This window comes from Leptomonas pyrrhocoris (genome assembly GCF_001293395.1).
Source record: "Leptomonas pyrrhocoris isolate H10 chromosome Unknown, whole genome shotgun sequence".
Classification (NCBI taxonomy): Eukaryota; Euglenozoa; class Kinetoplastea; order Trypanosomatida; family Trypanosomatidae; genus Leptomonas; species Leptomonas pyrrhocoris.
Genome location: NW_015438359.1, coordinates 1,006,031 through 1,032,904, shown reverse-complemented (window position 1 = coordinate 1,032,904; position 26,874 = coordinate 1,006,031). Strand labels below are relative to the sequence as shown.

Genomic DNA, 26,874 nt, shown 5'->3' with positions numbered 1-26,874 from the left:
TCTGGGAAAGTGAGAAAAACAAGCCAGTGAAAAGCAGATAAACGAATGACTCTTTCAAATAATTCTTCATATTATTATTTCGCTCTTTTCTTTTTTCTTTGAAACCCGTACTGGAAGTCTTGTCTGCAGTGTTGTCTCCCTCTCACTTTCACTCTTTTGGCGAAACCAAATTTGCGTCGTCGACTCCTCGTTGGTCTTCTCTGCACACGAGTGTATCGAGGGACCTGCCGTCCTGACAGCAAGCAGATCGTCAACAAGAAAAGAAAAGAAAAAACATAGGAGAGTGAAAACAAGGCTGTGACAGTTAAGAAAGGAGGATGTGGCTTTTTTGTTATGCTTGTTGGTCCCCTCCTCCCCCCCCCCTTTTGGTTTACTGTGATATCACTTTCATGGCGGCGCGCACATCTTGGCGGATGCGCAGGTACCGCAGCTTTTCTTCCGCCGACATCAGCCGCAGCGTCCCAGATTCCTTCACTTCCTTGATGTGGTCCAGCGGCATGATCAGCAAGCTGCTCGTCTCCTTCAGCATCTGGAACAGCACCTCGACGACGGCCCCGCCCAGACCGGGTGTGTTCGTCAGCGGTCCCATCGCCTCCTTATACGCGGTGACGTCCTGCTTATACACCAACGCACCGCGATCGTTCGCGGTGAAGCTCTTCAGGTGCGCAGCGATGCCGCGGTAGAGACACACGCCCAAGGTGCGCACGAACGACGAGGGCCCTCCGTCGCCGTAGAGGAGCTGCTGCAGGTTCATTGTCCGAGCCCGCGCCCGCACTGCGCTGACGCCGGATAGCGCCGCGGCGGGGGCGCTGTTGAAGGCCGGACCACCGACTGGCCGGCCAGCCGCTGCGCCGGCTGCACCGCCGTAGCGACCGACCGCCTCCGTCGCCGCCGCGCGCGCCGCCAGGTTCTGCTGCTGCTGGTGTTGCTGCACGGCGGCTCCGATGGCGCCGTCCGTTGCCAGCTGCGAGGCCGTCTGCCGCTGCGCGAGCTGCCCGTTGGAGAGCCGAATAAACTCCTTCGCCATGTCGAGCTGACGGGTGACGTAGTAGCAAAAGAGGGTGCAGGCGCGCGTGCACGGTGGTGCGACAGCGTCGGCCTCGGCGTTCTTCGCGTCCAGCTTGGGCAGGTAGTCGTTCTTCAGTTGGTAGTGCTGGAGGATGGAGAGTGAGCGGAGGAGGATCGCCTGCACACACATGTTCAGCACCCGCTCCGATCGCTCGTCGAGACTCTCCAACGCGCTCACGCGCGCGTCCTCGACGTTCTGCATAAGCCGCGGGTGCTGCCGCAACAGCGGCACACAAATCACGTTGATGCTGTCGTTGAGACTCATGAGGGATGACTGGGCGAAGAGCAGCATGCGCAGGGCGCACTCCTGCGACTCCGGCTTGGGGGGCCGGAGGAGATCATCCTCGCTCTTCGGCTTTACCCGCCAGTTGTCGCGGTCACCGCGGAGGGAGTCGAGCACCTTGCGCAGCTCCGTGTCGAGGTAGCTGCCCACGTACACCAACGTGGCTTTGATCAGCTCGTACACGTAGGCGCCGACCTCCGTGGGAAGCGCGTACGTCTTCACGCGGGTCGTCACCTCCGCGAGTCGGTCCATGACGTCCTTCATCTTCGCCATGTGCGCCTCGCGCAGGTCAAAGAACTCGTCTGGGATTGGGTGCAGATTGCGTGTGTACTTCTCTTCTATCAGCACAAAGTAGCGATTCAGCAGATTCAGCTCGGTGCGCAGCTTGCCGTAGCTGGCCCGCCCGGCAAAGATCACATCCACAAACCGGGTCAAGAACTCCACCTCACTCGCGCTGAAGGTGTTCTCGAGCTCCTTCATGTACTGCTGATAGAACGAGAAGAGCCGCGTCTCCATCGTGAGGTGATAGGCGATGGCATCCGCCACCCGCACCCCGCAGCGGCGCTTCGTCCGCGGCGTCAGCGCGGCTTCCGCCTTCACCATGTTGTCCTCCACCACACTGGCCAGCTTGATCTGTTGACTGAGAAAGCGGTTCACCACACCGTCGGTGACCTGCGAGAGGAGCTGCTGTCGCGCGGTGTTCGTCGTGCCGAAGATGGTCTCCACGATAATGACATCCCGCTTGATCCGGTCCGTGAGAAAGTTGAACGTCTTCTGCAGCTCCTTGTCCGTGTTATGCTTGTAGAAGTCCATAGCACGCATGTCGGTGGCCTGCGTCAGCAGCGGGAGGCTGGGGAGCGGCTTCGGGCTCATTTCCGAGAAGAGCGCCAGGCCGAGTTCGTTGATGGAGCGCTTGAAAAACGTCGTCAGCAGCTCATCGTTCGACGAGGTCAAGGTGTTGTAGAGAGATGAGATGCGGCCGAGGGTCTTGAGCAGCGCACGGCCGTACGCCTGATGCACCGCGGTCGCCTTCCGCTGGTCGTAGAACTCATTGAAGCACGTCACGACGTGAAACAGATCCGACACGAGCTCCTTGCGAAGCCAGTCGACGTAGAGGCGGACGTTCTTGCTGTTCTTGGCGAGATCGCCCAGCTCATTCGCGAGGAGGGTCAGCCGCTGACACCACTCCACCTGCGCCTCCGTGCTGTAGCGCAGGGCAAAGAGCCGGTCCAGCCCTGCAGCGACAGCGGCGGCCTCCGAACGTTGCATGCGGACCTGTGACAAGTCCACGATCGCGTCGCCGTCGACGTCCTCGTTGTTCTCCTCCGCGTCTTCCTCGTCTTCCTCGTCCTCCGCCGGGCCACCAACGCCGTCCGTCATCAGTGCTGTCGCCTCTGGTGTGGTCTCGGCTGCGCGGTGCCCGACCTCCGCATCACCGCCGTCTGCCGACTCCAGAGAAGGGTGGCGAGAGCGCCGCTGCTGGCCGGACATGAGTGAGGCCTCACGGCTGGCCGCGGCACGGCGACCACCACGGCGGAACACCCGCGGTCGCGACGGCCCTGTTGCTGCTGCCGCCGCCGTCCCCTCCCCGCCAACCTGCCGTGTACCGACGGCTTTGTTGGCGGCATCTTCGTCCGCTGTTGCGGCGGCGCCTGTGCCCGCACCCGCCAGCCGCGATGACGCGGACTCCGGCTGACTCGGCGGGTAGTTGCGCCGACGCTGACGGCCACCGCTCACGGCTGAGGACGTATTGGACGAGGCCGCGACCGCTGCGATGTTCACCGCCGTCGTGTAAAAGCGCGGGCGAAAGGCGGAGACGCGGCCGGATGCCCAGCGCGTCGTCACAGCCGCTCGCTGCAGCTTTCGCGTTGCGGAGATGGAGTCCAAGAGCACGCGCAGCTCCCCGGCTGAAAGCGTAGTCATCATCTTGAAGTAGCGCAGCAGCTGTGAGACGGCCTTACCACGTTGCACGCGTGCGTTGGACTGCGCTAAGTGCTGCTCGATGCCGGCCGTGGCGGCCTGCGCGTTGCTGACACGGTTTTCGTAGATCTGCAGCCGAGCGGATGTGCCCTCGAGGCCCAGTCGAACGGTGGCGAGGCGCCGCTTTTCTTGTATCTCCACCCGCTTGCAGCGCACCTCCTCACGGTGCAGCGTCAACTCCTCCTCTTCCAGCAGTCGACGCACGTCTTCGGTGGCCTCTTCCAGGGTCGACGACAGCTGGCCAGCCAGGGCGCGGTAATCGATGGTCGCGCCGCCTTTGCCGTCAGGGTCACCCCCACCACCCCTTGCGCGCGTACGCATACTCATCGGCATGTGACTGCTGCCGAAGAGGGAGGTGCCGTCACTGCCGAGGAGCCGCGCTGCTTCGCTGTCCGCACGTAGACCACCACCGCCACCACCGCCACCAGCGCTGCCGTCACCGCCGCCGCCTCCCGGACCGGAAGACGCCATCACCTTCTTCTGTTCGGCGCGGTATTTCTGCAGCGTAGGGTATAGCAGCCGCTGCGAGACGTTGTTCACGAAGAGCGGGGGGGAGAAGGTCATTGCGTTGAAGAGGGTGCGGTCCACCAGGCTGCGTCGGTTCGCCATGGCCGACTCCATCGCCGCGGCGGCTGCGGAGGAGAGGGGGACGAGGGCTGCCTCGTTGACAGGGGGAGCAGGCGGCGAATCACCAGCAGCAGCAGCGGCACCCGCAACACCGAGAACCGGGGCCGGTGCGGGGCTGCGTGGGACGGGCGTGGAGCCTGCCGTGCTCGGCGGTGTCACGATGCCGCCGCCCGCAGCGCTGCTGGCGGCAGATGGTCCGGCGATGCGCGGCGCAGGGGCTCGGGGCACGGCGGACGGCCGCAGCGACGGTGCGATGCCGTTGCCCGGGGCAGCAGCAGCGGGAGCTCCGTTGACGCCGTCGTCATCGACTTGCCGACGGGCGGCGGTGGAGCGGCGGATGATGCGGCGCCGCGGTGACGGCCGATCGCCGTTGCCGTTGCCGCCGTCCATTTGCCGCTGATTCTGGAGGAAGAAAGAACACACGCAAGAAAGCAAAAAAAAAATATATATATATATAGTACAAGTGCTTTCTACGCGTCACGACAGCAAAACGCGAAAACCAGGAATCCACTGCATCTAGAAAGAAAAGTATCGAAGCAACAAAGCACCACGCAAGCCTGTTGATTCCTCCTTTTCACCTCTTGCTTTTACACAGTCGGGTAATGTTAAAACGTTTTTATTTGTCTACACCGCGTTGAAGAGCTTTGCGGCGAAAACGAAAAAAATACCTCGGTGGTATCGGCAAGCGAGTGTACTGGTGAGGAAATGTGGAGCATTGATAGTGACAGTGGTGCACGCAGAGACGGCAATGCGACACACAAAGAGACAAGAGCAATAGCAAACAGGCAAAGGAGCCGCGGGATAGAGGTGGCTGACAAAGCATTAAAAATATACATAGAGAGAGAGTTCGAAGCATACGTCATTTACGCCATCAGCCTTTTCGGGTGAAGATTCTTGATATTACGAAGAGTACATGGTACACACGGCGCAGTTCCTCTCTTCTTTTTCTTTTCCTTTTAATCGAGCTGTTTCACAGAACGAACTGAGCTGAGTCACCATACGATCCTCCGTGGAGAGCAATTGCGGAAGTTAGCTGAGAAAAACTCTGAACCTCACTCCGATATAGAGAAATGCGTGTCGACGTCAAGTGGGCGCGCACACAGTCGTTTTGTCCTCACAAGGTTCGGCAGCAGCACCACTTTTTTCTGTGGTCTCTTTTTTGTTTTCAATCGTTGGTTTCATGTCATCAAACAGTATAGCACGAAAGCTTCTTTTCCGTTTTTCTTTTAGGCGATGCGACCGCGCCTCCAGAAGTAAATCACAGCCCATATTTTTGTTTTTGTTTGGTGTTGCAAACAAGAAAGAAAAAAAGAAAATACGTCGGTTTCCTGGCGAACGCACGATATGAGACACTGCGATAGACTTCCTGACAAGCTCGCACACAACTCTCTTTCTGTTGTTGAAGGAAAGACAGAATACTGGACTGGATCCTTCTCACACGATTGTCGCATAAGAACAAAACGTAAAACGATATATACGTCTTTTTTCGGTAGAACAAACGTAAAACTAGAGGAAGGGAGGTCGACTGTGCGCATTTCAGCGAGTTAGCGCTGCAGACAAGCCATACACAACATCCAGGCCTGTGAATTCGCTTTGGTTGAGGGGGCGGTGGCATTCCTTTCCGTCGGGCTTTTTTTTTGATTCTCAGCCCAGTTGGGTACAACCGTCGGAAGAGAAGATGTACACGTCGATCTCACATCACAGACACACACACACACACACACATATACAGATACACGCATACACACATCCCAACACAGAGTAGCAAACGCCCAACACAATCTTTTTTTTTTCTCTCCTGTTGACCGCATGTATAGAGAAGAGTTCGTTACTTAACCTTTGTTTTTCCGGCTTAAAAAAAAAACCGTTGAAGACAACGCGCAGACGTATGGAGTCGCACTCTCCGTCTGCTTTCTACTTTTCTCTCCTCTTTTCCTTTTGCTTCGCTGCGTTGCGCTACGCCGTGTCGCTCACCCACTTCTTTCTTTCTGCATATTTTTTTTTTTTTAAAGGGAATGAAGCCGCCGTGGGATGAAGAAAGAGGCGGTCCATGTACAACACCTGACCACGGTGGTTCACAGCGGAGACAGAGTTGAGCCGCCCTCCACGCCACAGTAGTCGTACGAGTGGCTCTTTCCCCAACCCATCCACACACACACACACACACACACACACAGACACACACACAAAGCCCCATCGCGACGCAATACAAGGAAGCCACGCAACTGCCAACTCACCAGCAAAAAGAAAAGGAAGAAGAGAGAGTAAAAACCATATATATGAAACGCTGATTACGTGGACGTAGCGAGAGAGAAATGTTATAAGTGAAAAAGCTTTAAATAATAATAGTAAGTGAAACGACATCCCGTGTGCGCGGGGATGCCGCCGGCACAGAAAATGGCGACGACGACGTAGACAGCCGGTGCAGCTTCGGCGGTTGTTGAGAAACACCGCCTTGCAGCACCGTTTTATCCCACCGCCCGACACTTCTTTTTACCGTTCTTTCGCTTCTCCTATCGGTTTTTGGGAGTTGCTGTGCGTATCTTCTTTTGATACTTGCACGCTCTCCCCTCGCCTCATCTCACACCTGCACCGCGAAAAAAATAAAGTGAGAGAAGAAATAAATAGGGCTACGGGAGGGGAAATACGAAGTGCAGCTTAGTTTTTCTTCTTCTCCGCTGTGGTCTTCTCCTTCACGCCTTTGCTCTTGCTGTTCTTGTTGTTGCCGCGCAGCGGGCTCGCCTTCGCCTTGCGGCGGCGCATACCGGGCACGCAGCAGCGGCACCACACGCACACCAAAATGGCCGCGATCGCCACGATGTGCACCATCAGAAAGACAGCGAGGATGCCGTTGTAGAAGATCTTGTCGGAGTCGATGACGAGGTCGAAGAAGGCGTCGGCCGAGCGGGAGCCCAGCGTGCCCCACTCCCCGGCTTTCACGTTTTCCACTGTGGTCTTCGCCGCCGTCACGAGACCCTCCGGCAGCTTCATGCCGTAGATGTAGTAGAAGACGAAGAGCTCGGCCCAGATCTTATACAGGAATTCATAGACAAGCACACCAGCGGCGACAGGCGGGAGGGCCACAACGGCCACGACGCCAGCGGCAACGCCGAGACCGAGGGGCACGGCGGCGTAGCTGACCATCGTTGCGACCTGCTTCGCCAACTCCGCCGTCGGCATCTCGGGGCGGCTGCCCTTAGCAGGGAAAAGCTTCTCGTAGAGCGCCCACGCCTTGCTCTGGTACTCGGAGGAGGTGGTTGTGAAGGAGGCGACAGCGGGCGTGTAGGCGTTCATGAGGTAGTGCACGAGGCCCTCGGCGGTGCGGTACATGGTGTACAAGTGCGCTGCCATCAGGCGGTAGAAGTGCGTATAGGCCTGCACATACGTGCTCGCCGACTCCACGGCCGGCTGGCGGTCGTACCACGCCTGCCCCTCCGAAATGCAGGTCTTCGGAACGTTACCGCCGTAGGCACGTAGGGTCTGCACATCGTACCGCAGCAACGCGTCCTGCGCAGAGGCCAGCTTCCTCTCGAGGCTCACGACCTTCTTGGGCGCGCTCACGCGAGCCTCGTTCAGCGTAGCGCGGGCCTCGCTGACGGCCGAAGCGGGCTGGCGACGTTCCTCGTGCACCCGGAAGAGGTACTTCTCCACCGCCTTGGCGCAGCCTTCCGGAAGCTCCTTCGCAGCGTCGCGGATCGTGTCAACGGAGTCGATCTCGCGCTGCGCCTTCTCCTCTGCGGCACGGCTGGCCGCTGCTTCTTCGGCTTCGCGGCGCTGGCGTTCTTCGGCTTCGCGGCGCTGGCGTTCTTCGGCCTCGCGGCGCTGGCGTTCTTCGGCCTCGCGGCGCTGGCGTTCTTCGGCCTCACGGCGCTGGCGCTCTTCGGCCTCGCGGCGCTGGCGTTCTTCGGCCTCACGGCGCTGGCGCTCTTCGGCCTCGCGGCGCTGGCGTTCTTCGGCCTCACGGCGCTGGCGCTCTTCTGCCTCGAGGCGTTGACGCTCTTCCTCCGCTGCGGCCAGGCGCTGACGTTCTGCTTCCTCCGCTGCGGCCTGTTGCTGCTGCCGCAGTGCCGCCGCCTCCGCCTCGGCGTTGGGATTGGCGACGTTCTCTGGGGCTTCAGCCGAGGGCTGTGCCTCTTCCATCATCGCTTGGGGCTTCTCCTCCTCGCTGACCGGTGCGACTTCTTCTGCGGTAGTGACCGGAGCCGCGTACTCCTCCTGCTGCTCCTGTTGCTGCTGCTGGACGGCATCAGCGGCACCCGCAGCGGCGGCGGCGGCGGCGTCATCCTGCGCCCGCACAAAGGCGAGGGCGATGGCCAGCACAAGCACAAGCAGCGTCACGCACAGAAACGTGCGGCGGCGCACCACGCAGAACGGGCGAGTCATGCCTTTGCGTGTGTGTATGTGTGGGTATGTGTATGTCTGTTGTGATGAGGGAGAGTAAAGCAAAAGAAAAAAAAGTGCGGATCAAATTCACGAGCCTACGCGCTGTGTAGCAATGGCAATTTTTTAGAAGATGAAAAGGAGGAAATACAAAAAACAAAAATAATGGTAGGAAAACAACAAAGTATTTTTGTCTACCTAGTTTATAACTACGCGGCTTTGAACGTCTAAATGGATAAATCTGCCGCGATGAAAGTCACATCAAAGTTATTTTTGAAAAATTATTGTGAAGCGTAAGGGCGGAAGGATCAGCGAGAATGAGGAGGGCGGGGGGAGAGGGAGTAGAGAGGTCACTTGTCAGAAATACCAAGAACAAAGAAGACCGCGCCAGCGGAGGTGAAAAATATAAATAATAATAATAATAAAAGAGAGGAGAAGAGAAGAGAATCCGCCGTGTCTTCTCCGTGTATAGGCTGAGTAAGTTGGAATCGTGTCCAGTACGGCCAAGTTAACAGAAAAAAAGACCTCCTCGCTGTTTTCTTCTGTTAAGTCCTCTTCGCAGCTTTACTTGAGATTTTTCCTCACTCTTTTTGGCATTGAAATGACTGTGGAAAGACCCCGCGGCAATGGCCTTAGTCTTCCTGTTGCACCCAACGGTAAGTTGTTCTCCACAAACAGCAAAAAAAAAGCGCATTGCGTACGCAACACGCAAGGGAGTAATGAATTGCCTTTTGAGGGGGAGCGAGTCATCTCTGCATGTGTCTGTGTGTGCGTGTATGTGCGAGAGAGCCAACGGACTAGCGGCGCAGCGCTACCGTCGAAAACTTCTTGTCGCAGCTCGTGATGCTGCGCCCCTGCTTGCCAGCCTTGTACGCGGCGTCCACGACCGGCAAAAAGTCGTACACATCCTCGAAGGCGAAGAAGTTCACCTTGTTGTTGTTGCCGGTTCCCACATCGACGCGAATGTGCCGGTTGCGGTAAAAGAACATGACCGCGAAGGGGTCGCGGTCGTGTCCTAATTCGTAGAGGTCGTTAAAGGCGGTCACCTCGCGCGTGTCAACGAGAAAGATGGTGCAGTACTTGCGAATCTTTGGTGCGATCTCGCGCAGCAGCGCGTCCATCTGTCGCGTCCGCAGGTAGTGCTCGTCTGCGTCCTGCAGCAGCAGGGACGCCGCCGCGTCGGCGAGAGCGTCGTCGTCACGGCCGCGCTTACGCTGCCTCGACGCCGCATGCGGTGCTGCACGACCGCGTTCTTGCTGCCGGTGATCCTCCACCTCCTCGGCAAAAGATGTGTAGCTGCTAAAGCGGACCAACACCAACTTCTCGGCGGAGTCCAGGACGATGTGCCGGTCCACGTCCCACGCGCTGTGCAACGTTGACACCTCGGTCATTCGAAACTGATGGATTGCGCGCTGTTTGTATGAGTACGCCTACGTTTGGTTCTTCACAACAGAAAAAATAGAAACCGCGTCCCTTGTGTTTAATTACTGACCGTTAGCAGCTCCGACCTTTTGCACGGTAAGGGAGAGAGGAGAAGGAGAAGAAAAGGGTTCATGCAACGGCTAAGAGAAGAGTAACAGCCGTGAAACAATGGGAAAGGCATAGGGCCCGAATGCGTCGGTTCTGCCGAACCAAAACATCCAGAGGCGTGAGAAGAAGAAGCGGCGGAACCCCTTAGAAGCGGTGCAACATCGTAACCGGGGAAAAGACTCCGTCGCCCCACTCGTGCGTAACTCGTCTCACCACATAAAGTACACACTCCTTCCCCTCAGCTGTCGTAGACGCTCTCTTTCGATATCGATTCAGAAGAGCCAAAACAAAAAGAAAAAAAAAGAAGCCAAAAAAATCATTGGAGGCATGTTGCGCGGAAGGAAAGCGACGATGAGAGCCAGAGCTGCCCACCTCTACCTCCCTTGTTTGTTTTCCCACTTCTCTATACGTGTGCTCCGTTGGACTCGGCGGAGGCCAGGACGCGCTCCACCACCACCTGCACCAGCCACGCCCGTTGCACATCCAACGCGGCCGCCTCCGGCGCCGTCAACTCCGTCTTCACCGCCACCGTCGGACTCGTCGAAGCAGCAGCGGCACCAAATCGGCCACCGCCGTAGCCTGCCGACCCGCCCCGGCCACGGCCGTAGTAGCCACCCGCACCACCCAAACCGATATTCGCGCCGTAGCGACCACGTGTGGCGTAGCGGGAGCCGTAGGTCTGGTAGCCTCCCCCGGTACCCATTCCACCGGTACCCGCGAGGGATGAGGCATACGAGGTAACGGTGGAGCTCGTCACGTTCAGCTGTGCACGGACGTGCTGCCATAGCCGCGCCTCGGCACACGGCTCCCCTTCTGTGCTGGGTAGCACAACCGTCTGCTCTTTGCGCACGCGCTGGTGGGAGCCGGGCGGGACGTCTTGCGTGGCCGTCACGTAGCTGTAGGCGATCCCCGGAACTGCAGGCAGGAGGGGGGTTGTCGCTGCGGCCGTAGCAGCAGCAGCCCCCACACCCGTCACCCTTGTGGTGAACGTGGCTTTGTACGGCGAGGCGGCAAGGCCTGCGGAGGACGGTGGTGGCGAGGAAGATCGATTCTCAGTCGCACTGCCCAGCGTGGTGCTGGCCAGCGAGGGCGGCGGCAGCAGCGGGTGGTCCACCGTCACCACCGCCGTCGTGCCCACCGCACGCACACACTGCTGGAATACGCCGGGGCCCGGTTCCGCAGCGCCGGTGTCCGCGCGCACTGCGTCGCCGGCGCCGATGTGCAGTAACACACGCAGGTAGCGCGGGCGGGCCACTCGTGGACCACCTTCGTCACCATCACGTTCCTTGTCGCCTTCGGCATCAGTTTCCTCGTCCGCCTCAGCGGTGCCATCTATACCGTAGTAGAACTCCGCCTCCACGCACAGAGGCGCACTGTTCGCAGTAGCACGACGCACCACTCGCCCTTGCACCATGTCCGGCGGTGTCCAGTCAAGCAGGTGCAGCACCCACGCCACCGCGTCCCATCCGAACGTGTCCATCACACCCAGCGAGGCCGCGCACGGCACCTCGCAGCCGCCACCGCAGCTAATCCCGGAGCCGCATACGGTAAAGCGGAGTTGCTGCAGCGCACCGGCCACCCCGCCCTCCGCGCCCAACGCAATCGACGTCGCAATCTGCGAGGCAGACCTGCACTTCGGTTTCTCCTCCGCCTGCTTCGTGCCGGCCGCGGCACTGGCACTCTCCTCTTTCCGCGTAGCCTCGGTGTTCACCGCAGTTGCGTTGATGCTGGTCCTGCGACTGCCGTTGTGGCCGTGGCTCTCCGCCTCTTTCAGGGCACCACCGAAGGCGCCGGCGCCAACGCTATCCATGAGTTCGAATACAGAAAACGGATCGTCAGCCTCGGTTGGCTTCGCCTTCGCAGATGCTGCCGCCGATACAGCCGGTGTCATCGTCTTTGCGGGGGCAGCGCCTGCTGTGCTCTCCAGCGCGGGCTTTTCAAGTTTCACGTTGCTGGTCTTCGACGCCTGTCCCGTCCCCCGACGCACCGCCAGCGCCGTTCGCAGCTGCGTCATCGCGGCAGGCGACCACCCAACCCGCACTCCGCCACCGCGGTACAAGAGAACGCATTGCATCGCCGGCTTGCCGCGGGTGACGGTGGCGGCAGCGGCGGCGCAGGCGGCCAGCGTGTCACTAGACAGAGCGCAATCCACGACGAGGTGTTTGCCTTTTCCGATGAGCCAGACAAGAGCGGCACGCACCCCGGATTCGTCACGGTTGTCGCCGTTGCCGTTGTGTGCCTCCGCGTCGTTGCTGCTGCGCGGAATTGATGTCACGTAGATGACCTCGACCTCGTCGATCAGCGGTGTAGTCGCCGCCGCCGCAGCAGCGGCAGCGTTACTGTTACTTGTGTTGTCTTGTGAGCGAGACCAGGTAGACCAGCGGCTGCTGCCGCCTGCCGCCGTTGGCGACGGGGCTGCGTCGACGCCGCCGTCCTTGTCTTCTGTGTTTGTTTTTGTGGCATCAAAGAAGGGTTTCAGAAAGTAACTCCATGCCGTTGCGGTGATGCACGGGCCGCTGTTGACGTCTCCTTTGCCGTCTGCGGTCCCCGGCTGCGGTGTGAGGTGCGCTGAAGCCGTTCGTGCCGTCGCGGCAGCAGCGGTGCTGGTGGTGGTGGTCGCCGTTGTCGTCGCGGCGCCTGTGGGTGCTGGCTCGTCTGCGGACTCGTCTGATATCTTTACGCGCACCTCCACCACCTCTTTCTTTGCGGGTTCCGCTGCAGGAGGCGGAGGGGCATCCGTGGCTCCTTGCTTTGCCGGTGAAGTCGTCGTACCCGACGTGGTGGTTGTTCGTGCGGGGGGAGCGGTGGGAGTGGGTGGAGAAGCAGCCGTGGCCTTGCGAGGGAGGTGATAGAACTCCGTGCAGCGCACCGCAAACGCACGCGCCGTCTCTGCAGACGCCCTCCGCGCCTCCTCCTCCTCCCCTCTCACCTGCGCCCCCGTTGCCTGTCGCTCGCTGCCGCTACCCTTCACATCATCCACGCCCACCACCACGCTGACCTGGAAGCCGGCAGCGTGCATCGCCCACCAGTTCGTAAAGGCCGCCTGCGTGGCACCAATGACTGCGATGCGGGCGGTGCCGGTGCCGAGGCTCGCGGCCGTGCTGCTGCTGCTGCCGTACCCGGCCGCTCCGTACCCCAACGACGCCGACACGCTGCTGTTCACACCACTGCCATAGGAGGAACCGCCCGCACCGTAGCCACCGTAGCCGCCACCGCCATAGCCGTGGCTACCCACCCCGGCACCTCCGCGATAGCCTCCACGGCTGTAGTTGGGCGAGGAGGAGGAAGAAGGAAATGAGCCACCGCGATTGGCGTACGCCGAGGCATAGCCGCTGTAGTTGCCGAAGCCGCCCCAGCTCATAAACTGCCGTCGTTTTCTTTTGTTCTACTGTGGTTCCTATTGCCGTCTTTGTAACTGTCCGTTTGTGTGTGCGTTTCGGAGGTGTTGATCGGGGGAAGAACACAACGGCGGTCTTTCTTCAGAAACAAGAAAGAAAGACCGAATAGATTTGAGCCGTATGGAAGCTGTGGAGGCGCGGTCGGCGGAGCGGGAAACAAACCGACAAGGGCAGTGAAAAATGGGAGAAGGAGAGGGGAGGAAAACGAAGAGGGTGTTCTTCTTTTTAACTACGCAAGAAACACCCTAGAAGAAGACGGAGGCGAATAGCTTTCCGCTGCATGGGCGCGAGAAAACACGCAAAACAAATCTCAGACAAGGCGACAACAGCAGAGAAAGAAAATGCATGACCGCTTAAAACACGCTCTTTCTCACTCTCCCACTCCCGCCGTGAGAAGGCAATCCAGCAAGAGCGCTGAGGTGAGAGTTGGTCAGGCCATACACACCGATACAAAGGGCTCAAGCTCAAGTTGGCCCCACACAAGACACAAAAAACCAACCAAAAGAAAAAATAAAGCGTAGAAGACGCAAATACAACGCACGTGAGAGCGAAGGAGAGAAAATAATTTTCACAAAAAAAAACGCGTTAATAAAATGAAGAAAGAAAAAAAAACAAGACGAATAGTGAAGCACGATGGTGGTGGCGCAACGGAAGTGGATGTCGTCCCTTTTCGTGTACCAGACGCTTCTTTTCTTTGCATCAGCGCCTCAACTGCCGAGACACGCGAAGGAAAGAGGAAAGCGCTTCGATCGCTGTTGTCGTTGTTGTTTCTGTTTTGTGTGCGTGTGTGTGTATGCGTCGTTGTTCACGCAGTCGCTGGGGCAAGGCCGCTGGTTTGGCGAGCAGACTCCAGCATCTTGTCCATCACCGCCTGCGTCTTCCACGCAATGGTGGCCCAGTAGCGCGACTCCTCCGGGTCTGCCTTCAGTCGCTTGTGTTCGCCCTCGCCTTCTTCGCGCAGCACCCGCGCTACGTCGCGCCACATGGCATCCCGCACGTTGTTCGCGTTATCGTTCGGCACCGTGTGCGTGATGGTGGTCGACACGTTGTGCGCGACGCACACCTCATCGTGGCTGCTGTTGTGCACCTCATAAAAGAGGGAGTCGGAGCGAGTCGTGTTGGGAAACGCAAAGTCATCGACGCGCAGCGTGCCCTCCGTCGTTGCCACGTGCACCACTTGCTGATACGCGGTTTTGAAGGAGCAGTAGATGCTGGCGATGCAGGGCACGCCGTCCACTTCAAATTTCATGTCCCCCGCGAAGCCGATGATGCCGCCCCTCTCGTGTTGCTGCAGAATGCGTCCCGTCACCTCCGTGGGCATCTCGAAGTCCATGATGTGCAAAATGTAGCGGATGCAGTACCAGCCGATGTCCCCCAACGAACCATGGGGTTCGAGGGCCGGGTCAAAGCGGATGTCGTTTGCCATGAACTCAGGTGTGGCCGTCCAGCAAAAGGTGGCGTAGATGTGCTTCACCGGACCACCGAGCTTCTTCACGGCAGCGCACACATCTTTCATGCGCTGACTGTGGGACATCATCGTGCCGTCCATGTACAACAGATCTTGCGCATCTAGAGCCTCAATCCACATTCGCAGCTGCTCCGCGTCCTTCGCCGGCGGTTTTTCGCCAATGACGTGCTTCTTGTGTGCCACGCACTCCTTTACCCATTTCTCACGCGTAGTGACGGGGATGGCGATGTAAACCACGTCCACATCGTCGGCTGCGACGAGCTCTTCGTAGGTGCACACTGATGGGGCGTCTGCGGCGTCAATCTGGAAGGTGCGGCACGCGTCCTTCACGAATTGCTGCCCGCGCTCTGCGTTGCGGCAGCCCACACGCGTCACAACCAGCCCGCTGTTTCTGATACCCGCCCACGCCTGCCATGCAATGCTGGCGGCACCCAGAAAGCCGACACGAACAACGCGCTCGCTCATTTTTCTCTTCTCCTTCTGTGGGTTCTCTTTTTTCTTTTGCTGTCCTGCTTTGACTTGATTTGAATGAAGTTGCTGTTCTCTGGTGGGGGCTTATGCGGAAGCAACTTTGTTTGTTGGTTTTGGTTTTGTAGGAACGATGCTGCTTTACAGAATAGAAGTTTGGCTTCAAAACCAGAAACAAAAAAAAGAAAAGAAGGAAAGAAGGAAAGAAGAAGCTTGTAAAGGCAAAGCGACAGTATTCCTTTTGAATGAATACAGTACGCGTACGCCCACGGCAGAAGCGTAGAGGAAAAGAGAGACGGACGCAGTAACGAGAGAGAGAGAACTGTTTCGCAGTACCACTACGCATCGAGGCACATCGCGGATCTCGTTTGCTTTCCTTCTTTTTTTCTTCTTCGTAAGAGAAGACGCGAGGATGATCAGAACGCCGTGCAGCTTAACTAATGCATCACGAACATCAGAAGAGGAAAACGCATCTAGACACAAGACGGGGGAGGGGAGGTCTTCGTCTCGGAAAGAACTCGAGAATTTCTTTGCACCGCAACGCGGAGTTTCCATCGCGTAAACGGCTCTCGCGTCTTTTCTTCTCTCCCGCTCGGAGGTGTAGGTGAGCCCTGAATACGTAACGCCCCCCAACGTGTAACACGCTGCTTAATCCATTAGAGTAATGAGCTGACGCTGCGGCACATCACACGCGTATTAAACACCACGAACAAGGACGACAACAACAGAAGAGGTATATATCAACGCATAGACTTAGAAGCTGCTGAAGGATTCTATGAGGTAAGAGAAAGAAAAAAAAAAAGAGTTACTATCGGACAGTTGTTGCGCCAGTCTTCGTCGTTTGGGGCACGGTTGAGCAGCGCAAAAACGAAATGGCATCGGTGAAAGCATATCATCACGCTTCACGAAAAAAATAATAATAAAAAGAGAGAAAACAAACGCACAACGCGCTCTTTCTTTCGCACTCTCTCTCTCTTCGTAAAACCAGAAAAAAAGCATTATCATGCGCAAGAAATAGCTGGAACGTCCGTCCTCGAAGGTTGTTCATACAACCAACAACACAAACCTCTCACCCGACCACCACCACAAAAAGAATTCCATTCGCTTCAACAACCAGCACCGCTCTATGCTTGCGTGTTTGCTTTGTCCTTTCCTATGCCGTTCACTTTTTTCTTCTTTCTTTCTTTTTAGATCTGGCAAGCGCGCGTCAACTCTATCGCTATTCGCATCTAATGGATTGCCTCAATAAAAAACGTAAATGGAAAACCATCCCAGCACATGGCAGCACTCCCAGGCTCTGCTCCGCTAAGATTGGGGGGTGGGCGAGACGCTCTCCAATCAGCAATTAAACCAAGACGTTGCGCTCCGTCAACAAGAGCCCGATCCGAATGCGAGAACGTAAATAAACGAAGCCCACGACCGCCTCTCCCGATAGCGAGCGACTTACTGGGCGCTGCGTATCGTCCGCTTCTTCAGCTTCAGCTTGCGCGAGGCGGACGCTACGTTTTCTTTCGGACCAGAAGCCGCAGCAGCAGCAGACGCAGCTCCACTCGCCGGTTGCGGCGACGCGGCGGGGGTTGAAACCTCCGCATTCGACGGCGCAGCCGCGCGCCGCGGAACACGGCGAGCCCGCTCCGCCGCCTCCGCCGCCTCCTTCTGCTCCGCCTCCATCACGGGCCCCTCTAACCGACCGATGCGCTTGTAGGCGCCCCACCAATCCGATCGTTCGCCTAGCTTGTCCGGCGAGAAGGCGGACCAGCGGGTCTCGCACTCGCCTTGGTGGTACTTCAGCGGGCACTTGCGGCTCGCCTCCGTCCAGGCCGCCAACATCTCCTCCATCGCCGGCCGCGGCAGTCCCTTGGCGTTGCGGAAGTGATGCGCGATGCGGAAGGCGCACAGACCCAAGCCGATCCACGAGCGCCACTCCCCGACCTCCACCTCGTTCGCCATGCGCAGCCAGCGGGAGGCGTTGGCGACGGCCTCCTTCTCCGTCAACGGGAGCCGCACCTGCGGGGGCAGACGCCTGCTGCCCTCGCCATCCGCGCCGCCGTCGTCCGCCTTGCCGCCGGTCGCGCCGAAGTACATACGCGGGGAGGCGAAGGTGAGGGTTCGGGTGAAGGTGGCGGGGTCTCGGACGCACACGGAGTGCAGGGCCGCCTGCGCATCGCTCACCTTGCCGCCCGGGAAGCCGAGGTTCCACTTCGGATCGTCAAAGACGACGATGGCGCTCGTGTGGTTCTCCTTCATGCAGCTGAACATACGCAGCATGCCGTGGGGGCGGTAGATCTGCATGTCCACGTTCGGCAGGCGCTCTTGAAACTTGCTGAGAAATCCGTGCAGGGAGTTGAAGTCGGCGAAGGCGGCGTCCTTCAGCTTTGTGTGCACGTGGAAGGAGGCCTTCTTCAAGTTGGGTGACTGCAGCACCACCTGCGTCTCGATCGACTCCCCCATCTTCTCAATCTCCTCCTGCAGCGACGAGAGCACGTCGTCGAGCACCTTCAGTTGAAACGGGCGAATCTTCGTCATGGTCCAGTACTCCTGCGGGACCTGGCAATCGATATCCATCACGATGTCCATCGGCGTGCCTGGGCGGCCAAAGACGGCGTGCACGGTGCGGATCGTGTCCGGCATCGACAGAATCGCCTTGCTCGCCACCGGCAATGGCGTGCCAGGCCAGGCAAAGAACTGACACCCACCCGACGGCATGCGGCGGGCGAAGATCGCATCATTGGGGCTGCACAGGTTACTCACTTCATCAATGCGGTAGCCCTTCACCATCGCGGTCTTGCGCGACGAGGTGGTGGTCGTGCCGGCCAACTCATCCGTTTCGTCGTGCAGGGCCTGCATGTCCGCCGCGTAGTGCTCGGCGGTGGACTCGTTGGCTTCTCCTGCGCCCGCAGCGGTGGAGAGGTCGTCCTCGGCGTCTTCCTTCGGCTGCACCGCGTGATGGAACTCCGCTGTGTCATCCTGCACGGGTGTGTATTCCTCCTCGGTGGCGTCCGCAGCAGTGGCGGTGTCGTCATAGTGCTGCGGGTTCTCTTCCTCTGTCAAGACTCCCTCGGGCTGCTTGCGGATCTCGTTCAACATTGCCGTCGCCCGGCTAGCCACCGTAGCAGCAGCAGCCGTCATCTCCCCGGCAGACGCGCGAAGGGGAGTCGCAGCAGCAGCAGCAGCAGCGGTGGTAGAAGCGGCAGTGTGAACCACGGCACCCCCGCTCGTCCGCTTGCGCTTCACGATGCGACGAATGATTTTCTTCTTGCGCATCCCGCTCCCGCTGCCGGTGATGGGTGCCCCACCCGCCGGTGGCGTGACGAGGGATGCAGGACGCACCGGTGCCTGCGGGGTGGCCGCTGCAGCGGTAGTGCCCGCGGTGGTCGGTGCCGTCGCTGTGGGGGCCTGGCGGGGCAGCGGCGGACGAGCGGCAGCAGGAGTTGCAGGTGCTGTGGCGGCTGCTGAGCCTACACCGAACCCCTCCATGGGCCGCTTAGGGGCCAGATTGATGGCTCGCTTGAGCAGGAGAAGAGTGGACCGACGCTGCATTGCGTAGCGAACCGTGGAAAGTCCAGACAAAAAAATCTTTCTCTGTTGTTGTTTGTTGCAAAGGCGGAGGCAATGTTGTACAACGCTCAAGTTCACAAGAGCGGGAGTAGCGTCAACTACGTTATCTATAGATTAATAATCGTAGATCTATGAGGGGTGTATTGTCTTTCTTTTCCGAATGTGTATGAGCCGTGTAGGGAGACGTTCCTGCCTTCATCGATATTTTCTATAGGCGATGGTGTGCGTTGAGTGAGTTGTCCGTCACGCAACCGCAATGATACTTACTTTTTTTATATGCTGCTTTTTGTTTGTTTGGCAAACCGAGAGAGAAGAGTGAGAGTGGGTTTTTGTTGTTGCTGTTGTCAGTGAGATTAATTCCAGAAGTACCTTTCAAGCACAAAAATGCCTTTCATTTGTTTTTCTTTCAGGGAAGGGGAGGGAAGAGAGCGCGAGTTGCCTCTGCGGTATTGCAGCGTTAAACGCGCACAAACACGCAGATACTTTGCTGCTGCTTTTTAAGTCGCTGTGCTTCTCTTTTGTTTACTGTCGTTAAAAGCCGCATTTGTGATGTTCACGGCGAGAAATCTCACTCGGGAACTAATGAATCCGAAAGCATACATACAGAACAACATTTTTCTTTTTCTTTACGCTTCACCTATTAGCTTTCATTTTATATTGAAAGAAAAAAAAAGAAAAGGAAACAAAAACGGTGTACAGATTGTCGCTGAATATGACGCTATAATTTTGTTTTTTTTTCACTATTTGGCCTTCCTCGTTTGCTGCCTCACGTCACCCTCGTCAAGTTGGCGTAGCGCCATTTTAACGTTGTTCCCCAACCGGAATCATGGTAATGATAAAAAAAAAGAAACAAAAAATCGTCGGTATACCGTCTCATTCAAGTGCCTCCCTGCTTCCGTGGTTCCTCTCACGAGTGCGACACCGTGCAGGAGCTTCCCCCCCCCCCTCCATTTCGTACAAACGTACAAGCACCGGAAAGCGAAAAAAGAGTTGGGAAAAGCATACAAGGCAGAAAAGAAAAACTCCTTTCTCCGTCGGTTCTTCTTCCTCCTGCTGATGCGTGAACTTGTTTTGAGAGTGTCATGCGCACACGAGAATACGAGCTGGACGCCAGACACCTTAATGAGAGCACCACCGCTTGCACAAGAACCCAGAAACGGCAATAGGAAGCGACAACACCACGACAACGTACCGGCCAAGGCGGCTGCTCCTGACACAAAGTTGGCGATTATTATGATTAGCTGTCGTGTGGGGTTCAACTCTGCCTTGAGGATTACCCGTCTTATTTCAGTTTCATCAACAAGAACAACAACAAGAGGAGGCGGCGCCAGCTGTCAGAGGTGCTGATTTCACGAGAGCACGGGAGAGGTGCACTGCGCTGCGCTTCATCTTCGCCTCACTGTGGCAAAAACTAAACGAGACAAACGTGAGAAAAGAAGAGGAGGAAGAGCAGAGCAAAGAACAGGAAACCAAGAAACGCTTGACAGAGACGGTAGAAATGGAAGAGGAAAAAAAAGAAGAAAATGAGAACTACGCAGATCGGGCAGTTCGCATGCATTACACTGAAAGAAAGAAAGAAAAGAGAAAAGGACAAGAGAGGAGAGGAGGAGCACACCCGAGATAGAAAAGAAAAGGAAAAGGGAAAAGAAAATGAACACTACCAAGTAGGAGCGGCGTTTCGTTCTTCCGTCCTTGCCCTTGCCGACTGTCTGACGAAGAAAGCGATGCCACAATCGAGGCAGCAAAAACGACAACAACAAAAACAGATCAGAGGCCGAAAAGGACTTAATTTTCATTTCTTTTTGTTTAATTTTAATTTTTGCCTTTTCCCCTTTTCTGTCTGCGTTATCACGCTCCGTTGCGCTCTCCTCACATTTCGGCGGATAATGAAAAAGAATTTTTTCTCTCCCTCGGTGCGCTAGCTTCCTCGTCATTTTGTTTACTGCTTTGTCGTTTCATTTTAATTTGTTTGTGCTGCTGCTGCTGCTGCTTTGCTAGATGTTCTCCAGCACCGTGGACACCACCGTCTTATCGTCACCGCCCATGTTCACCGTCGCGCCGAGGGCAGGGATCTTCTTCATCTGGTAATCACCGCACTGTCCCTTCATCTGGCGGTACACCTCCATCACCTGCTTCACGCCCGTCGCCCCGACAGGGTGGCCAAAGGAGAGCAGGCCGCCGCCGGTGTTGACGGGGATGCGGCCGTCCAGGCAGGTATCCCCGCTGCGGATCAGATCCTTCGCGTGGCCGTACTCGGCCAAGCCAAGCGCCTCGTACATCAGCAGCTCCGCGATGGAGAAGCAGTCGTGCACCTCCGCCACGTTCAGATCCGACGGCTTCACCTTCGCCATCGCCAGTGCCTTCTGCGCGGCGTCGCGGGAGGTAAACATGCAGCACGCATCCTCCGGGTCGACGTAGAGATCGCCGGCGGAGCACGCGAGAGACTTCACCTCGACCAGCCGGCTGTCCTTAGCGTTGAGGCCAAGCTTCTTCAAGCCCTCCTCGTTCGCCAGCACCACGCCCGCGCCGCCGTCGCTCACCTGCGAGCAGTCGATCATGCGGAGGTAGTTCTTGTACGTCTCATTGCCGAGGAAGCGGATGTTCGACGGGTCGTCGCCCTTGCACTGCTCCGCCTTGAACTTGCGGGTGTGCATGTGGGCGAGGGGGTTCTTGTTGCCGTTGGCGTACGCCTTCTGCGCCACGAGGGCCGTGTCCTCCATCGTGAAGTGGTTGTGCTCGGCGATGTACTTCATGCGCTTCGCAAAGAGGCAGGGGAAAGTGAAGTCGTCGATGCCGCGCTGCCGCTGGTAGTGAGCCGCGCGAGCCAGGTAGTCACCGCCGACGCGGGCTGACGCCGTCGTCTGCACCTCCACACCGACCGCGAGGGCGACGTCCGCCGTGCCGGCCTTCAGCGCGTTGGTGGCGGTCATCACGGCGAGGCCGCCCGACGCGCACGCGCCCTCCACCCGCACGGCCGGCTTGAACAGGAGCGGGTTCTTCTTCTCCGGGTGTCCGTAGGTGAGGCTGCCGATGGCGGCGGCACCGAGGTGGCCCTGGTTCGAGAAGAGCTCGCCGAGGAAATTGCCAACGACGACGTGGTCCAGCACCTCCTCCTTGCCGAGGATGCCGGTGCTCTCCAGCGTCTTCTCCACCGTGGTGGCGAGCAGTTCTTCGAGGGTGGGGTTCTGCTTCTTGCCGAAGTCCGGGTGCTTCTTGTCAATGAAGAGCTTGCTACCCTTCCCGATGAAGGGGGTAATGTGGCCGCCCACGATGAACACGCGGGACGCCGCCTGCAAATGCGTAAGGTTGGCGCGGAACATGCTTGCGCTTTCTTTTTGTTGTTGTTGCTTTCTGTTATTGTCGCTGTCGACGCACACTGAAGGAACAACGGCAGGCACAAAGGAAGGTAAAAAAAATAATAGTAATAATTATGATGAAAGCAATCCAAAGAGAGCGAGCTGGAAGAAATTCACTGACGGAGATAGAGGACACGTAAAACCAATAATAGTAATTTTAGAACAAAAAAAGACGGAGCACAAGAGATATGATAACACGAATAAACACAACTGTCGTTGTTTGGGAACGAAGACAACGACGTTGTTGTGGTTCACGGAGATGAACGAGATACGGAGCACACGCACACACACGCATTAAAAGAAGTTGCAGGAGAAAAAGTTGTCGAGTCAAATTCATTGCACGCATGCCGGAAGACAGCGCAAGCCGCCACTCAAAGTCAGCATTCGAAATGGTACGGCGGGCCAACCCACAGGAGCCGCAAACATCCCAGCAAATCGCCTGCGTGTCCGCTCGCGGCACGGCGCACCGCTGTCCCGCAACAGTGTAAACGTCAAAGTCGGCTAACGAGCTACAAACATATTTCGCCTATATTCCCTTGCATAACACGGTCATTTCTTTTTTGACTGTTGATTGCGGACGCACACGCACACGTCGCGAAGCTGATAATAAAAAAAAAAGAGGGAGGGGAAGGGCGTAGTTCGTTGCCAGGTCTAGTCGTCCAGCACCCTCCGCACAAGCCACCTCTCACAAGCTCTCGCCAACACTTCTACTGCTACTTGCGTTGTTTTTCCCCTGAAGAAAACGTAAGGAACACAGGAGATCTATGAAGTTCTGCCGAATGCAACTCGCTCCACAAATCCTGCTAGGTGGGGTGGGTTATCTACTACGATCAGTATTCTATCTTCCCTCTTGCAAGCCCCCCGCCCCCTCACTTTATCCTACCTTCTTCAGTTTTGGCTAACTACACTACAAAGCAAAGGGAGAAGCAAAAAGCCAAATTGGAAAAAAAAGTACACGTTGGAACCAAAACACACAAAAAACTTTCTCTGCGGCGATATTAAAGCGATACGAAACACAACGACGGCAAAAGGAGGGAACGCACCACCGTAAACGCACCGCCGAAACCACAACACACCGCCAGCGCAACACAAGGCCGACCGCATGAAACCTGAGTCGTATCTCGAAAAAAAAAGAGAAAGAAACCACGTCGGGGTGGATCCGTGCAGACGCCGGTCTCCCTCTCGCTTTCCGTCTTTAACGCGTACCTTCCCAGTTGTTCTTCGACATCCACGGCGCACCAATGTAGTAGTGTCGGTAGCGAATGTAGGTATCCGAGGTTGGGTAGTCTAGCGTGCTCGGCTTGAAGTTTTTGCGCAGGAGGTCAACCCTTTCCTTCGGGTAGTGCTGCTCGAGACAGTCAAAGTGGGCCTCTATCTTGTACTCGCAGCTGCCGCCCTGTGCTAGGCAGAAGTCGCGGGCCCACCGCGTCTCCGGGCACTGCAGACGCGGATTCTGATCGGAGCACGGCAGCGGCACTCCGTGCTTCGGGTACTCCGTCAGGATCTTAGGGAACTCCTTCCAGGTGTCGATGCCCATGGTAACGAGCAAGCACGAGCGCGCGTGTGAATGTGTGTAAATGTGTGTGTGGAAAGGACGTCTTCTGATGTGCGTGCACAGTCACAGGAAGCTTCAGTAAAGAAGAATAATGATAGCAAAGAAAGCCAAGGTGTTGGCAAAGATAACACAAGCCAAAAAGAAATGGAGGTGCAGAAACGCGAGTACGCTGTGTCCATCGTCGAAGAGCTTCACATAATGTGGCCGTGTCTGCACACCAACATGATCGTTTTTGCGTGCATTCCTACGCAACACAGACACACACACAGAGAGAGAAAAGAAAAGAAAAAAACAGCCTCCACGGCCTCCACTCTATCTGTTTGAGCACCGTTCAATGAAACAAAGGCTCCGTGTATACGGATACGCACCCTGTGCAGCAAGAGTAACGCTCGTGCCGACAAAAGCAAAAGAGGCGAGAACCGCCCTGAAGCGTGTCCCTCCCTCTCGCTCTCTGTGTTCTTCTCACTACCGCACGGTACCGAAGAAGACCCTTCTGCCCTCTCCGAGCCATTCTCTCTTCTTCATTCCTTCTTAGTTTTTCTTGGTTTTTTTTTGTATATTGAGAGACAACACCAACCAAACGTTTAACGCGCTCCTCCAGCCTAGATAGATCATCTTTCCGCCCTCGTGGGTTACCGACAGAAGAATTTCTGGTGCCTCACCGCCCGAAGAGAAAATTAAAAAAAGGAAAGAAAAGACCTGATCATACAGCAAAGAAAAAGTTATAAATAAAACTTTGCTCATGTGTGTGTGTGTGAGAGGAGAGAGATTCTACGTCTATTGTCGAACGCGTATCCTTTGCGCTGGAGACACACGTGTTACTTCGCGGTTGCTTTCCTTCTTTTTGTTGTTGGCGTTTGGAAGCCAGATGGTCCTCCAGAAATTATATACATAAACCCACAACACATGTTCTCACGCACACACACGCACACCACGTCACGCATCAACTTCACAGCACCCATGTTCTTTTATCATCATCATTCTTTTTTCCTCGTTCGATGCGTGCGGTGCTTTGCCGGGGAGGGGGAGTGGGGAATTCATAAAACACATAGAGAAGAAGAGCTCATAAAACGTTCGTGTTCGCCATCATCGTCAAACAACACGCACGCACACACGCACACACATATATACCCACCCACACGCGTTACAAGAAGAAGAGAAGGAAAAAGAGGGGTGAATGAATTTGACAGAAACGGTTCTTTTTTGTTGTTGGTGTTTGTCTATCACAGCGGCGCTCCCACTGCATAACAAGAAAACCAGAACAAGCGTTAGTGTTCTTGTCTTTTCTTTTTTACACGTTTCAGCGATATCCTTTAATAATAATAATAATAATAATAATAGTGTAGGAACAAGAGAGAGAGAAAAACAGAAGCAAGCTAATGGAACCCCAAACAAACAAAAACGAAAAGTAATCCACGGCGCACAGACGCACGCACACAACCATCACCACCACCACAACCACCACCACCTCCTTCGCCAGGAGTTGAGGAGGAGAGAAACAGAGAAAGGAGAGGATAGCATGCGGACAAAGCACCGACCGCAGAAGTCGACGCAAAAAAACAAGGGAACAAGGAAAGAAAAAGAGATAATGCGGGTGGCACACAACGGAATAACAGCCAAAGCAGAACCTGTCGGGCTTTTTTTTTTTGAGTGATGCGTGTGCAGCACGGCGCGAGCGGCTCACAGCAGGAAACAAAACAAACAAAAATGCCTTCCAGTAAACGCCAGGAACGCCCGGAAAAAGAGAATCACAATCGAGGAAGAAGAGAAGGAAGAGGTGTTGAGTGCGTCCAGCATTAAAACAGGCGAAGAGTAGCGGTGCATGAGTGAGTTGATGATTTCTTTTTTTCTTTTGTTCGTTCTTTTCATGCGAGGCAGCGCAAACACAGGCTGCCCAGCAAACCACAATGCGATCTAAAACCCAAGAGAAACTACAGAGGAGCAGCTGTACAGCAAGGGAGCGAGAGGAGAGCGCAATGGGAGAGGAATGGAAGGAGGGAAAGAGGGCAGAAGTTGTAAAACGGGGGACACCAAAGACGGAACAAAAGAAATACAGAAGAAGAGGTCATTTTTTAATGTCGGACAAAAAAAAGTGAAACAACGCAATATATTGGTGGAATAACACAGAAGTGCATGAGAAACACGGAAAATAAAACAAAAAAAGAGAGACCCTTAACGTGCTCCTTCAAAGACTCGTGGTCTGAATACGGGGGAAAAGGTGGAAAGCAAAACTGTTAAAAAAAAAACTTGACAAACGGAGCAGAAGAAACCTGTGCCGGCAGCGCGCTTCAATCTTTGCTGCTCTGCCTCGTATTTCCTTTTCATTCCTCCAGCAAAGAGAAGGAGAAGGCAGATAACAGCAGACATGAACATCTGGAGATAAAAGAGGATGCCTCGTTGCTCTCCGTCGGATTGAAAACGCCTGTCGAGCAGTGCAGCAGTAAGGAAGTTTATGATAGCCTGACCACATCCGCGAGTTCACTATTTTGGTTTGTTTCTCTGCTTTTCGTTGTCTGATGTGAGAGAGAAGTGGGAGGAAAAAGAAAAACGGTTTTACTTTCATGGAAAAAAGGTTTTTAAAAAATAGTTATCTTTAACAGCTGAAGTTCACTAACGCGTGCGGAGACACGCAATTATTATTATTATTGAAAATTTGGTTTCCTGCTACTGTGCGCTTGTGTATGAAGGATGTTTGAGCGATATCAGCAGGAGAGAACGAACGCGCCCTCGCCTGCATGGCCGCTTTACGCGTCACGATAATTCTTTTTTTTTTTTAAAAGGTGTAAAAACATGCGCTACAACACTATTGCCGTTGGAAAGAAAAGGAAAAAGAAGGGAGAACCGGCAATGCAGATTGATGGTCAGTGATTTTTTGTTTGTTTGCCTGTTTCGCTGTTGTTTGTTTGTTTTCTTTAAAAGGGAAATGTGCACTCACAATTCCCTTCAGGCTATATTTATCTTCTTTTAAGACGAGGAATCACGTGGAAACGCCATCGCCGAAAACAGCCCTACAAATGAACCTACGCTGGGTGCGTTGTCACGATAGTAACAACGGTAGTTAAATAAATAAATAATAAAAACTCGTAAAGCACCTCCAAGTCAACACACACACACACACACACACGGAACGATAAGGGGAACAATAAAACTAGAAAGCTAAGTGTCAGTGTGTATGTTTTTTATCTTTTTCTTCTTGGAGAACA

The 26,874-nt window shown here is 55.9% G+C and overlaps 8 protein-coding genes across 13 annotated transcripts; all 8 read right to left on the bottom strand.

Moving 5' to 3' along the window:
• Nucleotides 1-370: 370 nt before the first annotated feature.
• On the bottom strand, nucleotides 371-4,654 carry ABB37_02147 (hypothetical protein; the record flags this gene model as incomplete). The annotated part of the gene is made up of 1 exon (XM_015798971.1): nucleotides 371-4,654. Exon 1 carries the CDS (start codon nucleotides 4,346-4,348, stop codon nucleotides 371-373), a length of 3,978 nt encoding a protein of 1,325 aa, XP_015662449.1. The 5' UTR covers nucleotides 4,349-4,654.
• Nucleotides 4,655-6,616: 1,962 nt separating this feature from the next.
• On the bottom strand, nucleotides 6,617-8,581 carry ABB37_02146 (putative mitochondrial hypothetical protein; the record flags this gene model as incomplete). The annotated part of the gene is made up of 1 exon (XM_015798970.1): nucleotides 6,617-8,581. Exon 1 carries the CDS (start codon nucleotides 8,339-8,341, stop codon nucleotides 6,617-6,619), a length of 1,725 nt encoding a protein of 574 aa, XP_015662448.1. The 5' UTR covers nucleotides 8,342-8,581.
• Nucleotides 8,582-9,135: 554 nt separating this feature from the next.
• Nucleotides 9,136-9,848, bottom strand: ABB37_02145 (putative Spliceosomal U5 snRNP-specific protein; the record flags this gene model as incomplete). Its single annotated transcript, XM_015798969.1, has 1 exon — nucleotides 9,136-9,848. The coding sequence occupies exon 1, from the start codon at nucleotides 9,727-9,729 to the stop codon at nucleotides 9,136-9,138; it is 594 nt and encodes a 197-aa protein (XP_015662447.1). The 5' UTR covers nucleotides 9,730-9,848.
• A 423-nt stretch (nucleotides 9,849-10,271) lies between these two features.
• ABB37_02144 (hypothetical protein) lies at nucleotides 10,272-13,395 on the bottom strand (the record flags this gene model as incomplete). Its single annotated transcript, XM_015798968.1, has 1 exon — nucleotides 10,272-13,395. The coding sequence occupies exon 1, from the start codon at nucleotides 13,227-13,229 to the stop codon at nucleotides 10,272-10,274; it is 2,958 nt and encodes a 985-aa protein (XP_015662446.1). The 5' UTR covers nucleotides 13,230-13,395.
• A 676-nt stretch (nucleotides 13,396-14,071) lies between these two features.
• On the bottom strand, nucleotides 14,072-15,442 carry ABB37_02143 (oxidoreductase-like protein; the record flags this gene model as incomplete). 2 transcript variants are annotated; one of them, XM_015798966.1, is made up of 1 exon in its annotated part: nucleotides 14,072-15,442. In XM_015798966.1, exon 1 carries the CDS (start codon nucleotides 15,197-15,199, stop codon nucleotides 14,072-14,074), a length of 1,128 nt encoding a protein of 375 aa, XP_015662444.1. In that variant the 5' UTR covers nucleotides 15,200-15,442. The 2 variants fall into 2 exon arrangements, with proteins under 2 accessions (XP_015662444.1, XP_015662445.1); XM_015798967.1 differs by having other exon boundaries at nucleotides 14,072-15,364.
• A 1,203-nt stretch (nucleotides 15,443-16,645) lies between these two features.
• Nucleotides 16,646-20,324, bottom strand: ABB37_02142 (putative mitochondrial mitochondrial DNA primase, putative (PRI1); the record flags this gene model as incomplete). 3 transcript variants are annotated; one of them, XM_015798963.1, is made up of 1 exon in its annotated part: nucleotides 16,646-20,324. In XM_015798963.1, the coding sequence occupies exon 1, from the start codon at nucleotides 18,740-18,742 to the stop codon at nucleotides 16,646-16,648; it is 2,097 nt and encodes a 698-aa protein (XP_015662441.1). In that variant the 5' UTR covers nucleotides 18,743-20,324. The 3 variants fall into 3 exon arrangements, with proteins under 3 accessions (XP_015662441.1, XP_015662442.1, XP_015662443.1); XM_015798964.1 differs by having other exon boundaries at nucleotides 16,646-19,165; XM_015798965.1 differs by having other exon boundaries at nucleotides 16,646-19,044.
• Nucleotides 20,325-20,754: 430 nt separating this feature from the next.
• On the bottom strand, nucleotides 20,755-22,328 carry ABB37_02141 (putative mitochondrial 3-ketoacyl-CoA thiolase; the record flags this gene model as incomplete). 3 transcript variants are annotated; one of them, XM_015798960.1, is made up of 1 exon in its annotated part: nucleotides 20,755-22,328. In XM_015798960.1, exon 1 carries the CDS (start codon nucleotides 22,078-22,080, stop codon nucleotides 20,755-20,757), a length of 1,326 nt encoding a protein of 441 aa, XP_015662438.1. In that variant the 5' UTR covers nucleotides 22,081-22,328. The 3 variants fall into 3 exon arrangements, with proteins under 3 accessions (XP_015662438.1, XP_015662439.1, XP_015662440.1); XM_015798961.1 differs by having other exon boundaries at nucleotides 20,755-22,234; XM_015798962.1 differs by having other exon boundaries at nucleotides 20,755-22,220.
• Nucleotides 22,329-23,311: 983 nt separating this feature from the next.
• ABB37_02140 (putative mitochondrial hypothetical protein) lies at nucleotides 23,312-23,746 on the bottom strand (the record flags this gene model as incomplete). The annotated part of the gene is made up of 1 exon (XM_015798959.1): nucleotides 23,312-23,746. Exon 1 carries the CDS (start codon nucleotides 23,651-23,653, stop codon nucleotides 23,312-23,314), a length of 342 nt encoding a protein of 113 aa, XP_015662437.1. The 5' UTR covers nucleotides 23,654-23,746.
• Nucleotides 23,747-26,874: the final 3,128 nt, after the last annotated feature.